The sequence below is a fragment of the Azolla caroliniana genome, unplaced genomic scaffold (assembly GCF_043228905.1).
Source record: "Azolla caroliniana isolate FFs.n. ecotype wild unplaced genomic scaffold, voAzoCaro1.0.p SCAF_18, whole genome shotgun sequence".
Taxonomy (NCBI): Eukaryota; Viridiplantae; Streptophyta; class Polypodiopsida; order Salviniales; family Salviniaceae; genus Azolla; species Azolla caroliniana.
Window position 1 is genome coordinate 15035831 of NW_028230453.1, and position 16576 is coordinate 15052406.

General features: G+C 37.2%; 3 protein-coding genes across 4 annotated transcripts; all 3 read right to left on the reverse strand.

Moving 5' to 3' along the window:
• Window positions 1-1848: 1848 nt before the first annotated feature.
• LOC147852474 (pentatricopeptide repeat-containing protein At4g39530-like) lies at window positions 1849-5316 on the reverse strand. The gene is made up of 2 exons (XM_087334341.1): window positions 5228-5316; window positions 1849-5091 (listed from the first exon to the last, which is right to left on the reverse strand). Exon 2 carries the CDS (start codon window positions 4899-4901, stop codon window positions 2628-2630), a length of 2274 nt encoding a protein of 757 aa, XP_087190467.1. The 5' UTR covers window positions 4902-5091; window positions 5228-5316; the 3' UTR covers window positions 1849-2627.
• Window positions 5317-6951: 1635 nt separating this feature from the next.
• On the reverse strand, window positions 6952-11143 carry LOC147852475 (chromatin remodeling protein EBS-like). Of its 2 annotated transcripts, none has more exons than XM_087334125.1 (5): window positions 10958-11143; window positions 9950-10292; window positions 9073-9141; window positions 7721-7859; window positions 6952-7378 (listed from the first exon to the last, which is right to left on the reverse strand). In XM_087334125.1, exons 1-5 carry the CDS (start codon window positions 11028-11030, stop codon window positions 7352-7354), a joined length of 651 nt encoding a protein of 216 aa, XP_087190251.1. In that variant the 5' UTR covers window positions 11031-11143; the 3' UTR covers window positions 6952-7351. The 2 variants fall into 2 exon arrangements, with proteins under 2 accessions (XP_087190251.1, XP_087190252.1); XM_087334126.1 differs by lacking the exon at window positions 10958-11143 and adding an exon at window positions 10536-10909.
• A 1711-nt stretch (window positions 11144-12854) lies between these two features.
• LOC147852476 (pentatricopeptide repeat-containing protein At3g09040, mitochondrial-like) lies at window positions 12855-16438 on the reverse strand. The gene has a single exon (XM_087334336.1). The coding sequence runs from the start codon at window positions 15462-15464 to the stop codon at window positions 13500-13502; it is 1965 nt and encodes a 654-aa protein (XP_087190462.1). The 5' UTR covers window positions 15465-16438; the 3' UTR covers window positions 12855-13499.
• Between the last annotated feature and the right edge of the window lie 138 nt (window positions 16439-16576).

Consider the following 16576-nt stretch of genomic DNA (forward strand, 5'->3'; position numbering starts at 1 on the left):
AACAAGAACACTAGAGGAGTTGAGTAGGCTTGGACCATTCACTTTGAGTTCACCCAATATATATACACTATGAAAGATGTGGTTGTCTCTTTTTTTATTCCTTTATTATGTCATTGTCTAGTTAATTGGTCATGATCAAAATCTATACTCCATGGTTTGAATGGAAAAATTCAATGATACCCCATGAATTAATCGATTAGCACAACCAATGACATAATTTGCAGTGGAGGAGCTAGATAGAATATCGCTTAACTCCCCCTATCATCTCGTTGGTGCTTTGGTTCAATCATACCCTTGCTTGCAAGTTGCTAGTCACTATCATAAGTTGTACTGATATGGTCCACCAAACTCAAGTCACCTTGGTACAATAGAAGATTGGCTAGCTATAATATGCATGCTCATATATATTAAGTGTGCATCAACAAAGTTTGGTGTGCCTAGTGCTCCAATGTCTTTCAATATCTATAATTTATGCTTAACTAGCTCTAAATACATTGATGAGGGACAAAGTTCTTTCGCAATTACACTAAAGAGTTTTCTGAATAATGGACCAAAAAATAACGTGTGATTTTGTATGTCTTGTTATGATAGTACAAAGTTTTTGTCTATTTGTGATTGACGTTTGAATTTGTTGTCCATTGTGCTTTTAAGATGCCTTGACTTATATAAGGAAGGCATTCTTGAGTGTAATTGGTTTACCGAGTAGAGGCCAATAATGGCAATATTGGGATATAAGAATCTTTAAATGTGATTGTTCCACTAGAAACCAAAATCTAGAAATATTGGGACAAAAGCATAGTTCATTACACATACAAACTTAATACTACCTTCATTTCTCGTTGATATCGTGGTGCTTGTGTTTGGGTACATAGATCCCATTACTCTCACACACGTATTCTAGTTTCAATATGGGAATGAAGCTCTTAATATTTGCACTCGGATATCATAATCCCATATTTCATTTTGTGTTGCAAACCATCGATGGCCATATAAGAGATTCAGTGTTTCATAATGTCATATTCACTGCCCATCTTTGCATAGGTATTCAAATCTTTTGCTATTCTTCTCGCACTTATAGTTGATTGCTCATTGTTATTTGTGCTAGCCATCCAAGTCACCAAATTTCAAATTTGAACCTTACTAGTCAAGCAAAAGAAGCCTTCTCTATGAGTATTATTGATACACATGTGCATCATGTCATTGCATTATTTTTCTATCCTTAAATGTTGTTGGTCTTGGTCATCACCAATAACCTCACCCCTCACATTGTGTTCTCACTAGTTTCTTAAGGTATGATACTACGTTTATCGATCTCAATGTCCAACGCCAATGCTCCCTTGTCAATTTTCAAGGGAAAATATGAATGGTATCCGCAATCATACTCTGATGTGCTACAAGTTGTCCACAATCTTAGTTACCAATGTGGGTTGTAGCAATATGGCTCACCAAAAAAACATTGAAACTATAGGCAAAGTATCTCATATAGGTATAATTTTAAACACGCATATTCATAAGCATGTGCACACTGACATTCTCATTATCCCTAGTGCTTCCAAAGCCTTTCTTGATTTTTGAATCAAGGATTAATTAGCTAAATGTGAACACATTAATAAGTAGGCTAGAAATGGTCAAGGGAAATACCATTCATTCTCCTACACTGCAAATGTTTTGGACAAGATAAGGCAAAAATTTACAATGATTATGTATTTCTTGTATCCATAATATTCACATGGCTTATAAAGACTTTTGTCTCTTTCTGCACATATCATTAAATTAGTCCATCTTCGTGCTTCTAAGAAGCATTGATTTCCAAAGAAGATGTTGATTGCAACAACTTTCCTAAGTCTACGATGATACACACGCACACGTAGACACACACACACACACACACACACACACACACACACACATATATATATATGTATACATATATCATGCCATTTATAAATTCTTCTATTTCTCTTGTAATTATCTAATGATCCTGGGTAATTGTTATTGCCCCAAATGCCTTGGTAACTGAGTATACTTAAGCATGGGCAATACTTGGTTGAATCTGCAATTGGCAATGGTTCTCCTTTCTGCTTGCATGTTGGGATAGCACTTCGAGAACTTGTCAATCCAATCTATATACATGCCAGAATTAACATGCACTCAAAGAATTATCGCTGTGAGACATCAACTTATTTCAAAGATGTGTCCTTCCCCCTCGGGACATACTGCATAATGAGAAACAAGAGCACAATGGTGAAGGCAAATTCCTCATTATGACCACCCCCAAATGCTTCTTGTTGTCATTTCATGCCATCAAATGTTTGCGTTAGAGAAATGTCCTTGTAACACGGTCAAAGAGCAAAGTTTCTTGTGTCAAGAATGAACTTCAAGATATCTGCCTTTCCATCCAAAACTATCCACTGGTTGAACGAGGGCTTGAAGAAAGACCTCAAAGATTTCTGGACTGGACAATCATTTCTTGTACTTCAACAATCTCATGTAAAAAATTCTCTTGTACTTCAACAGTCTCTGCATTGTTGAAAGTTTCCCCTTCGATTACATGACTCAAAAAAACATCAGCAATGGTGCAATCTTAACTTTACGGATAATTAGGAATACCATGAACCTTTGCACTATCAACCCACATAGAGACATTCAGAAGCATGAAGTCTCATGGATTCAACCTTTTTTGCATCTTCTTCCATCCCAGCACCTCCAAAAACATCAGCCAGAAGGATGTAAGCTGCAGAACAACTAGGATCTAGTTGTAATATGTGATAGAAAATTGATACCGCAGCCTTCACATTTCCCCATCTCCTACAAGCACTCAAGATTGGAAGCCAAATCGCAATGGAATTTGCCGATTGTGGCATCATATTAACCACTGATATTGCCTCACCCAATTCCCCTGCACATCCAAGACCCACCACCATACATGTATGATGCTCTAAGGTTGGAGCAATACCATAGCATTTTGACATATTATCCAAGAGATCTTGAGTTTCCTGCAGACGCCCTGAGTGGCTACACACACTCAAAACACATAGGAATGTTACCTCATCTGGAGAGAGCCCTTCTAAACGCATTAGTTCAAGACAACTTAATGCTAAATGACTTTCGCCTTGTTGTGAGTATGCTGAAATTAGTGCATTCCAAGAGACTGCATCTCGAACTGGAAGCTCTTCGTGTACTTCTTGTGCTTTTGAAATCATACCACACCTGGTGTACATATCTACCAATGCAGTTCCAAGCATCATATCTTTGCATAACAAGCCCTTACTTTTAAGTTCTGCGTGAATTTCTATTGCTCTGTGCATAGCTCCAATATCACCACTTGCTCTCAAGATGCATAAGAATGTGACCATATCTGGAGAGATCCCTTCACTTTGCATCCGTTCAAAACAATCAAAGGCTTCATAGCTTTGTTCCTTTTGTGTATACCCTAAAATCAGTGCTGACCATGAGACCACATCTCGAACTGAAAGTTGTTCCATCACCTCGTGTGCTTTCGCTAGCATGCCACATTTAGCATACATATCCACTAAAGCATTACCAATAAACATGTTATCTGACAAACCCCTATTCACAATGTCATTATGGAATTGCTTTCCCTTGCCTATAGCTCCGATTGAACCACAAGCCTTCAAGATACTAATGAAGGTGATTGTGTCTGGAACAAGACCTTCACTTTGCATTCGCTGAAATGAGCTCAATGCTTGGTCGCATTGCCCATATAGGGAATACCCAGAAATTAGTGCATTCCAAGAAACTACATTTCGGATGGGAATCTCATCAAGCACTTGTTGAGCTTTAACAAGCATACCAAATTTGGCATACATATTGATTAAAGCTGTGCCAAGCATAATATCTGTAGTTACCAATTCCCTTCTCATGATCTCATCATGGATTTGTTTGCCAGTCTTGATGGCTGCCAGGTTACTACATGCCTTCAAGATGCAAATGAAAGTGACCACATCTGGAGAAAGCCCCTCATGTTGCATGACTTGGAAACAAGTAAATGCTTCACAATCTCGACCAAGTTGGGTATACCCTCCAATTAATGCATTCCATGAGACAACATTCCGAATGGGTATTTCTTCAAGCACCTGTAGTGCTTTTCCAAACACCCCACATTTGGCATACATATCTACCAAAGCATTGCCAAGAACGATATTCTTCTCCAACAATCCCATATGAAAAACCCTTGTGTGGATTTGTTTTCCTTTGCCAAAACATTCTATTTGACCATATACCTTCAAGATGCAAACAAAGGTGATAACACTTGGGAAAAGAGCCTCAATATGCAGACGATCAAAAAGGGAAAGTGATTGAATCCCTTTAGTATGATGGGCATATCCAGCAATAAGAGCATTCCATGCCACTGAATCCTTGAATGGGAGCTCTTCGAGCACACTCTGAGCTTTCTCGAGCATACCACATTTAGCATACATATCCAACAAAGAAGTACCAAGCAAAACATCATTTCCCAACAATTGCCTCTTTACGATGCTTTCATGGATCTCTTTACCCTTCTCTATATCCCCGATGTTACCACATGCTTTCAAAATGCAAATGAAAGTGACGACATTTGGCAAGATCCCATCACTTTGCAATCTTTCAAAGCACATCAAAGCTTCATGATCTTGACCGTGTTGGACATATCCTGAAATCAATGCATTCCAAGAGACTACATTTGGCTCATTAGTCTCTCTAAGAACTTGATTTGCTTTGGTAAACATACCACATTTGGCATACGTATTAATTAGAGCACTAGCCACATGTAAGCTCTTTTGAAGCAACCCTCTTCTCAGTAGTTCAGAATGAATCTTTAAACATTGTTCAGGATCCTTCTTCTTCATACATTCCTTGAGTAAGGAAACAAATGTAAAGACTTCCATGTGTTTTTTCATGGCTTCTTCTTCTTCTTCCTTCTTTCCTAACTACTTTCTTCTTCATGTTTTGCTCCATGGCATCCATGCACCAAGATCAAAGGAATAGTACTCTCATTCTTTCCTATAGGAAAACCTCAGAAATAGCCCACAAGCTTTCACAATCTCCCCAAATGCCCTTTAGTTTTGGTTATTTTCCTACATGCCCTTGCTTGGCCATAAACCATCTCGGGCCATTATATGTAGCAACCGTGTCTTCTCTTATATATATATATATATATATATATATATATATATATATATATATTGGAGGGGGGGGGGGGGGGGGGGGATAAACCCATAGGCACCTCAGAAATAATGGAAACTAGAGGCATTTCCCAAAGGAAAGTTACATTCAAGGGTCTCTAAACCCTTAAATTGAGATTCGAACCCACAGCCTCAAATGGCCCAAAACACAAGTTTTCAACATCAATTCCAAAAGTAGAACCAAAACTCTATCATGTCTCCTATAGATGTTTCCTCATGTCACTTTACACATGTTCCAAGGCATGAGTCTTCCACATCAATTCCAAAATTTTAAGCAAAAAATTATCAAGTCTCCATAGACAATGCTACACATGGTTACTTCCTTGGGCCTACTCCTTTCCTTTTACCATTGACTATTGATTTCAAATGGTGACGAGGGAGTTAGTCTCACTCATTAATCTAGAAGACCCCTAGTCCCTTTACAAGAAAGGTGAACATGTTATATCATTACCAAATCTTGTATTTTGTTTTGACAATCCTCTCCCATCATTGTACGAATTGTAGTATGAAGAAAAGACCCATGTTACCTACTTACCAAGGTTTGGACAAGTGAAAGCTCAACTCACTCTATTTCAACTTAACATTCTGGATTTGTATTGTCCATCTATAATTTAATCATATAGGAACCTTATCATAAATATATATATAACATGCTTTGCACCCCCTATTCCTAAGTCAAGTGTTAGCAATTTTCTTGATTACTAGTGTATTCTTGATACTTTCCCTAAATCTCTAATAACTTGGTGAAAAGTTACTCTATTTGAAAGTTAGTCATGCTAGGAAGTTTAATGAAGAACTTGATTTAAGCTTCAGGGTTTTAAAAAAGGCAGATACAAAAGGCTGTAAAAAAATCTCCAATTCATCATCTCCATTTATGGATATAGAAATTTCAGTTCATTGTGAGAATTTCAGGTATTCTACCTACTTCATCTGCACATTATGACTCATAAATGTATGTTTCAATTTTGTTTTCATTTTACAAGCAGAATAAAGTACTTACAATCAAATAATACGAACTTGCAATAAGAGTTTATCATAAATAATATCACCACCAAATTCACATATATGCATGAATGGGATCCATCTGGTGGAAAAACTATTTCACAATAACTCCACAAGCTTCATGGTCACTTCTGTATAAAGTTACATCATGCAAGACCAAAGAGGTTCTTCCATACACTGCTTAAATAAAAAGTACACACGATTTGATAAAAATGAAAACTTGATGCTGATTTAAAACAAGCAAATATAATTCAATCATCAGGCCCTTTTCAAAGACTACATACAATTCATGACTGATTCGTACCATTGCTGACATAAAATAAATAATAAATGGAGATTTGTATAGGATTTTTAATTTGACAACAGACAAGTTTAGGAAAACATTGAGAACCACACTCACTATAAATTTGTGCAATACAATTGACCAATTCCATGTCCTCATACAGGATTCAATCGACATTCTTCAATTTATTGACTAACCTTTACATATCTAATTGCTTTACCAGATTTTTGTTTTTGCTATTAAAAGCATCGGACCAAAGCAGACATCAAGGCATCACTTATGACAAAGTAATGGTAATGACATCAAAACGATGTACTAGGCAAACCTTATATAGTACAAGTTTACTTGAAAGACAAATGATAGATCATACTTCTAAACTCATGTAGACCATAATATATGAACCAAATGCAGAATTATTTTGTTGTTGAACCTACCAATGGACGGATGGTTTTTTCAAACCCTTGCATTTATGTAGACATCAAACTCAAATTCACTTAAATTTCTAAACAGTTCAAATATATTACATCCACTAGCTCTAAACTAGCTATACATCATCGTCTATTGACTTTGATTGGATTCCTTTAAGATTTGTGTCATCGGACCTTTGTTCACTTGCATCAGCAGCTACATTCCTCGACAAAGCATGACTTGACCTTTAGGTAAACTTTGGTCTCTTACATTCATGTTCTAAATTAAGTACACATCCCAAATTATAGGGTTTACTTGGATCTGAGCAATGATAACCAAGTAGAGATTTGTTTTAGCGCTTTTTGAATTCATTTATATGACTCTCTTTATGTAAGTGGAACATCAGAAGCTCACAAACCATTCTTCCAAAAAAATGTTCCGATTGGCTTTCAAAAAAATTATTTACTTGTAACTACCTCTTCCTTCGTTTTGCTTCAGGCTGCGAAGACATACAAGAATACAGTCATTCTTAAACTGGTGGTGGCACACGAAACATATTGAAAATAAAACTTTAAGACAAACAGAGATTTGTTTCTCGCAGGCATTAAGTCTTTTGTCATGCATTGGTCATATAGTATTCTAATTACTATATAAGCACTTGAATTTTAGACCTGGTGTGTCCCTAATAGATGTTTACTTTTGCCTTGCATGCTGCATTTTTTCGATATTCTACAGAATGCCATTTATATAAACAACCAGAGAGATGGGAATTTACAATGTAATGTTTGTAGAAAGAAAAATATACAATAAAATTTACATTAGGGTCAGAAAAACCACCAACCTTAGCTTCAGGCGATGCATTTCGACCATTACTAGTGATTCGTTTGTTTTCTTCTTCTTCAGTTGCACAATCAGAACAAATGAAATTCTCCAATTTCTTTACTTGCTCCGGGGTAAGGTTAACACACGTGGGATGGAACCTGCATTCCCATAATCTCAATAAGTTCACTGGGGGTAACACTACTACCATTACATCCTGGAACGAAAAGTAAACCAAAGTCATAATAACAGCATTACATGAGTATTTTTCTTCTAAATTCAGAAAGGTTAGGACACAAGCTAATGCAAAAGAGTCAAATAAAAGATTAGTAAACTTTCAATAAATATCAGAACAAAGGTACTACTGATGAGCTTTCAAATAAGAAATAAAAGAGATTTGAAAGTAGTAAAAATTGTAGTTATGTTGAAACTTTAGTAAAGCCCTACTTTACAAAAGCTCTTCCAATGCCTGAGATAATTGCTTTCTAGGTATCTATGTCCCAGTTTTTGTTAAAGAAATCAGGGCTATACATTAAGGAACTCGGAACAGGAAATACGAGCTATGCTCTAATATAAAAGGATAAACCACCAAAGCACATACATTTTTCAGCACTAAAATCTAGAATTTCTCGTATGTTAGCAGAGTTCAGTATGCTTCGGCAAAGTCATAAGCAGTATTCCAAGTATACTAAAGTCACAATAAACATTCAGAAATACCAAGAATGAATACATATGATTGCGAAACAATAATAAGTTCTAGTATATCCGTAAAATATCTAATGGATTATGAACCGAACGAGCAGTGAATGTTTACAATGAAGCTACAGGTTAAAGTCTAGACATCACTCCTCACCAAAGGATCTCCAAACGTACATCAACTGGCTCGCTGAAAAATATGATTGGATTCAATATGCAAAACTGTTCTCACATAGGCAAACATACTCTAAGGTGAAAAATAGATCAAGTGTTTGAGGAAATCAAGCATAGCATAATGAAAAAAATTCTAGCACAAGCACAAATAAATTTCCATCTGTCCTTTAACATCTGTTAGCCACAAGCTCATGCAACAACTTCTTCAAATTGACATAACTGGGAAAAAGTCCAGAATATCACTTGTTTAAGCACAAACTTTAAGGATCTGTTTAGTTTTGGTCCTACAACCATGTTATGCTATTGGCTTTCAAGAGACTGTTTGGAATCTCTTTTTTCTTTTTTCCTTTGCCTTGTAAGATAGTTCATGAGTTCAACAATCGCAGCACTCCCTAGGGTCACAAATGACCCACCATTACAAGGCAAAGGATGTTAGAGTATTTGAGTGTTTTCTAATATGTTGCCACTATTAATCCTGACTGGAGCCTTACCAGTCAGCCTTACCAGTCCTTGCATCCCTCACATTGCACCATCAAATCATCTGGATTATATGGCATCTCACATTTGCAATACCTACACATCCATGTAAAGATATCAAAAACCATCCATATTTACTATCATCACTTTGATAGAACAGGAAATGTCTAGATTCAGTAAACCTAAATGAAAAAACAGGAAATGTCTAGATTCAAAAAGAAACAAAGAATCCCATTAAGTCATGAATCTGTCAAGAAGTTTCATGTCTATGAGCATTTTAGTATGAAACATATTAATCATACATCCTCATAAATGGTAGATCGGATAATTCCCCTGCTATTATTAGGTAGTTATTCAACAATATCAGAAAAAATCTCTGATACTCTAGAATTAAATTGTCAAGTACAGTACTTGATAGATTATTAATGTTATGCTGCAGTTCTAATGACTCCCATGTCATTAGCCTACCTGTTGATTTTATTACGCACTCAAAATATACTCTGATGCATTGAGATCAAGTGCATAAAAGGCATTGGGTATATATGTAGTATATATCTTTAAAGTTTGGATCCATTTATTTATGAAAAATATAAGATCATAATGAGCACTCCAACTAGATTTATTACGTACTTATAAGATCAATGTTGTAGGTTTTAACTTACGACATTGATCGGGTATTTCTACTTCTACTTCAACAGCCAATAAACATGAGGCCTTTGCACTCGAATCAACAAATATAGACAGATATTTCTACTTTTACGAGCTAGCATAATTTTTTAAATAAGTTACATCTACAATAGGTCCTTATACGTCTTTCTTAACTTGCATTGATAGTTGGGTCCTTAATATTTTTATTTAAACTGTCGATAAGAGGATTTTAACAAAAAAGGGAAAATTCACTTACACAGCTACTCTGTCTGGAGTAAATGCTCCCGTAGATGCCTTATACTCAAATCGACAGAAATAATCCTCAGGTTCTACATTCTCGAGTTTCGTATAATTCTTGAATGAATGCACAGTACATTTGCCTTCGATGGTATCAGCACTTTGAATGTCAATATGATCCGAAAGGAAAACCTCTTTCGCACCATGGAACTGTCTGCGGCCACCAATAGACTCTTCTGGTCGATAGTACCAGCGAACCTCCACTTTTACGTTACTTCTTCCATCAGCCCACATCTTTTCTACCCTTGCTACATATGGAGGCTTATTGGGCTCCTGATTACGCATCAATACAGCATCTCCGACTGCCAAATTTATGTTAAAAAATGGAGCAAAATATTGAGAACTTCTCAAAAGGGGAGAGCATTTAGGGACTTGGCCTAATCTATGTCAAAAGTACATTTTGAGTGCCTTAATGAACCATCTTCTTGAAAGAAATGTTTTCTTCTCAATAAGACCGCAAAAGGGTTTTGAGAAAAATATGTCAAAATGCAGGAAATTGAGGGATCTTCTAAGAATGCTGAAGTATAACAAAAAAATACAGGAACCTTTGTGGGTTTCTGTGAGTACAAAATTAAGATTTGGAGAGCACGTCAAAAGCCCAAGGTATTGTGAAAATTGCTCCAAATTTGAGGGGCTGTCACTTGAAATAAATTTAGGGTTTTGGGAAGAACATTATGCGAAAACATGCAGCAATATTTGAAGGCTTCATTTTCACCAAAGTTATGTCAGAATGTTTCAAATCTGAGGACCTAGCCGTCTAACAAAATTAGGGTTTTCACCAAGACCAAAATTACGTGGAAATGCCTCAAATTTAAGGGCCTGTCAGTGTAGCAAACTAAGGTTTTTGGCTTAGATGCATCGTCTCTAAGGACCTTTCTCAGAGTAGAAAAACCAAAGCTAGGGTTTTAGGTTCCAATTCGAGACAGGCAAAGAAGCACAGTTAGATTTTTCCACAAACGAGACTTGCCTTTGAAAGACTTGCCGGTTCCTTTGATGACATAGCTGTCGATATTCTTCTTGGGTAGCTTGGTCTTCGCCATAGCCAAGCGATGGGCAATGAAGGAGAAATAGAGACAAGAGAGAGAGGAGGATTTGACAGAGAGAGAGAGAGAGAGAGAGAAGGATTTGTGGAATATTTTGACGAACGGAGGATACGGGGGAGGATACGCAGGCGATCAGACAGTGGAGGAGGAGGAGGAGGAAAAGGAAGGGTTTTTTCTCTGATAGAAGAAGAAAAGGTCTAAAAAAGCAAACCTTCAAAAAAAGCTTCCAAAGATGGAGGCTATGCTAATTCTAATGCTAATTCTAATGCTAATGCTAATGCTAATTCTAATGCATTGCCTTTAGGAGGGGATTTGGCTCCAACAGTTAGTAGTTACAATTCTTTTATGTTCAATGTCCTTCCATTATTTCCTTCACCAAAAGTCTTCCACCTCGGAGACCTAATGAGATTTTATGAGCACGACTTTCTTTGGTCAAGATTCCCTCCTCGTCAAGATCTGCATTGGGTCAATTGTAATATCTTGCTAGGGTCAGTCAAGATGGCTAACCTAACTCTCTCTTGGAAGCCAAAAGCTGAAAGCTAATGTTTTTCCTCCCAATTGTAGGTCCCTTTTTGTCCCCTTCCATTACCTGCAATGTTGTTTTGATCAAACTTGTTTCGACTTGGACACTTGATGGGGAGCCAGTCGTACATGGTCAAGGTTTGTTTTTCCTCTAAATTCTGCTTAGATGCTCACTAGTGTGCATGGTCAAGGTTTGTTTTTCCTCTAAATTCTGCTCAGATGCTCACTAGTGTGCAGTGGTTTGTAAAGAGATACAAATTCTATTTTAGAAGTCTCCTCAAAAGCAAAGGCTTAATTTAAAAATCTCCAATATTTTGTGTGATCAAAAGTGAAGATCAATACAACCATCTTGTCGCGGCACAACTTAGCTCGATTGGGACTCACCCTTTCTCCACCATGTCATTGGGTGAAATTTGTTGACGTTGATGTCATTGTCCCCGTATATAAATGTTACCAAGGTCAGTCACATGTCACCATCTCATTGTTTATTTCAAAGGAAGTTAGTTGCAACCCACTACTTATGATTCTAATGTTTCTCAAATATTATGTCATGGTTCTCATTTGCTCCGATTTCATCTAGCATAGAACGAAGGGTAGTTCAAGCTATACATACTTTTTAACGAAAAGATCATTGATCTCAACAAGAGGATATGTATCATTGTGCAAACTCATACTTTGGAACCAAATATTTTATATTATTGCCATATCTCTTTGTAACTAGATGGACTTTTTGTACAACCAAGAGTACATTTTTGTGCATAAATCCTGTGGATCCATGATCAACTAAGGAAGAGCACTCCATTAGATACTAGTTCGATGAGTTTTGAGGTAGAGTTATGTGCACTATACTTGCCACTACATAGCATACCAAGACATTTGAGCGTAATTATATTGTCTTGGTTTGGCAAAACACATTCTCTTAGGTCATTAAATTGTCAGCTCAACATCAGTTTACTTGGTTAAGCTTTTATGAGTAGTCATATGATAGAACTTTATATTTACAACATAACAAATGGGGTAAGTTCATATATCATGGAAAACATAGCACTAAATTGCACCCCATCCAAATCATCAACAAATCAGTGCTTGCCAAGCTTCAATGACTAATAAAAGCGCTAGTATGATCTGAACGAGGCTTATTATTGAACTAGAACTCCATACACCTCACATTCATTCGATGTTTTATCCTTCCCTTACCAAATCTAGGATTGATTTATGTTTTTAGCACTAAGCTTGAGAAAGTGCTTAGTTTTCCTCTTAAATCGTGTTTTCTTGTTAACAATGTACAACAATGTTTGGACACTACCAGGTTTCAACAGAAATTTGGAGTTCTCATTTACTCTTGGGATAGTTCCTACGTGAGCAGCCATTCGCTTATCTCAATGGCCTTCAAAAGCAGAAATTTCCTTGAATACAATGTTCACCAATACCTATGAGCCATTTCAATTTCAATCAGCTTATAGAAGCAAGTGTTTTTTACAACCAATACTATGGTTTCAACACTTTGTTTACAGGACCAGTCACAAGATATCTTTGCCAAAAATTTTGGCTTCACGGAGCCTTAATAAGGGCGTTACATTTGATACTCCACAAAAACAATAGAATTGTAGATGGTTATGATCTCGATCTCTCAATGAGCAACTTCTGTATTTCATAAGGACAGTTCCCCAGCAGTAGAAGTTGATCAAACATTGCCCACAGTTTAATAATCACTTTTAACACTGGCGTGGCAGTTCGCACCCTTGCACTAAAGAAATAAAGCTCAACTCAGGCCCTGCCCTCGATTGTGAATTGCCTGCCAATAGGTTAATTGATTCCTCATTGAGAGAAAAATAAAAACAATCATTGTCTGCCTATGGGGGACTTAACCAACTACTAAGAGAAATTAAATACAATGCTCTGTATAAAAATGATCATTTTCCCTCGAGTTAATGGACTTCATATTCAATTTCCAATGCCATATTTCAGCCTCATGGCTTCAACCTTCTCTTTATCGTCATGCATGTCAGCAGCGGCAAAGATATTAGCCATAAGGACATAGGCAGCACTGCAATTATATTCCAGCTGCAATGCTTGATCAAAAGCAACTCTAGCAAGCTCCACATTTCCCCATTTCCTACAACCACCCAAGAGTGCAATCCAGACAGCTGCAAACTGCACACATGGCATTGCATTAATCACTGATATTGCCTTATCAAAGTGCCCTGAACATCCAAAAGCTACCACCATACATGTATGATGCTCTAAGCCTGGAACAATACCGTAGCCCATGCTCATATACCCAAAAAGTGTTTCTGCCGCATCAGATCGTGCCATGTGATTACAAGCACTCAGGATGCTCAGGAATGTGATCTTATCCGGACATATTGCCTCATTTTGCATCCATTGGAAACAATTCAATGCTACTTCACCTTGTTTTTTTTGGGCATAACCCGATATCATTGCATTCCAAGCCACAACATCTCGAACCGGAAGCTCCTCAAGCACTTGTTGTGCTTTTCCAAGCGCACCACATTTTGCATACATATCCACCAACGATGTGCCAAGTGTTATATCCTTCAAGAGAAATCCTCTATTAACAATCTCATCGTGAATTTCTTTTCCTTTGGCTATGGCTCCAGTGCTTCCACATGCCCTCAAAATGCAAATGAATGTGACAGCATTTGGAGAGAAACCCTCAATTTGCATTTGTCTAAAACAGCTCAGAGCTTCGTGGCATCGACCTTGTTGTGCATACCCATCAATTAGGGATGACCATGATACTACATCTCGGATAGTAAGTTCTTTAAGCACTGCCTCAGCTTTAGCAAGCATACCACATTTCACATACATATCGATCAGGGAATTTCCAAGAACAATGTTTTTCCTTAACAAGCCCCTATTTGCTATTTCCTCATGAATTTTTTCACCCCTTTCTATATCTCCCATTGTGCTGCAAGCTCTTAAGATGCAAATAAAGGTGACTGCATCCGGCAGAAGTCCTTCACTTTGCATCCTTGTGAAACAGTTTAATGCTTCGTGGCCATGCCCTTGTTGTGCATACCCTACAATTAGTGCCGACCATGAGACAACATTTCGGGCAGGAAGCTCTTCGAGCACTAGTTGTGCTTTAGTAAGCAATCCACATTTAGCATACATATCAACCAAAGCAGTGCCAAGCACGATATTCTTTTCTAACAACATGCCCTTGCTCAAAATTTCATCATGAATTTGTTTTCCCTTGTTTACATCTCTAATGATGCCACAAGCTTTCAAGACACAAATATAGGAGATTGCATTAGGAGAGATGCCCTCCCTTTTCATTCTCTCGAAACAGTCTAGTGCTTTCAGACCTTGTCCTTGTTGCACATAACCACCCATTACCGCAGACCAGGAGACTACATTTCGATCAGGAAGCTCTTCTAGCACTTCTTCAGCTTGAGAAAGTGCACCATATTTAGCATACATATCCACCAAAGCATTCCCAAGTACCATATCCTTCTCTAAAAGACCTCTAATTACAACCATTTCATGAATTTTTTTGCCTTTACCTATATCACCTATGTTGCTACCACATCCTTTCAAGGAGCAAATAAAGGTGACAGGATTCAGATATAGGCCTTCATTTTGCATTTGTTCAAAACAGTGTATTGTTTCATGCCATAGCCCTTGTTGGGCGTATCCAGCAATCAATGCATTCCAAGAAACTACACTTTGAATCGGAATCTCTTCTAAAACTAGCCTTGCTTTATTGAAAGCGCCACATTTGGAATACATATTAATTAAGGCATTGGCTAGATAAGGACTCTTGTGAATCAAGCCACATTCAGCAATATCAACATGTAGTTTTTCACCAATATGAAGGTCTTTGTTCTTAGCACAAGCCTTTAGTAATGCCACCAAATGGAAGCATTTTTCATGCTTTTTCATGTTTTTTCCTTTAGCTTTCCAACAGGATACATATTTTCTTGGGCTCTTTCTTGGAAAGTAGCATTAATCTTCTTCATCATGCTGATAAGGCAACAAGGTCATACAACACCTTGATTCTTTCTAGTTAACAAGGCCTTTTTCCACAAGATACATATTCTCTTATAGTTTTTAATGCCTTCTCTTCTCAGCTTGTTAACAGAATACTTAAATTCCTCTTAACCAAACAATCACAGACACGTCAGCCAACAATCATATCGTGGAAGTGCCTAGTTACCATTGCAAACCGAAAGATATTATTACTCTTTGCAATTGACCAATTTCTTTAAAAGAACTAAAAGAAACCAGCGCAATTGAGTTTTCTTTAGGGATTCAAATACCAGATCACCTAACACTCGCTTTCTTTGAGAACAACAGACTGAAGGATCACTAACCAAACCGCCACTCGAGAATATATTGACTTCAATATGAACAAATTGGCAGTCTTCGAATACTATTCTCCCAAAGCTCAAACCTATGGGAGTTACTAATACAATGGAGTAACTTTTTACATAAATCAGATAGCTTGTATTTTCTTTCAGCTTTACTACACGATACATATCTTCTTATGCTTCTACCATTGGTTTTCAACCGGACACATACTCTGTTATGCTTTTTCAAGCCTTTTCCATTATCTTTCCAAGGGGAAACACACTCTCTTCAATGTTCTGAAGAACCCTGCAGAGATTATGGCATCATTCACCGTCAGCCCACAAAGCCAACAAGATGATGGTATGTTGGAAAAGCTCAGACCATGAAGTATAGAGATTTGTTGAAAAACAGGGGATATGAGCCACAGGATAATCAGCAACAGGAAAGCACCCATTGAATATGGCTTCCATAACTTTAAATCATTGCATCCTTTGTGTTTCATTCCATTCTTGATCGTCTGTCTCCCCATATTGGATCTTGTGTTGGAGCTCGTCTCAATGGAAATACCTTAGGCTACCATTCCATAAACATCTAATTTGGTGTGTGCACTGTGCATATAGAAGTCAACTAATTAAACACTCTATCCTACCTTCTTAATGCATAGTTGAAGGTCATCTTTGTCATGTCGTAAGTCGTATATACCA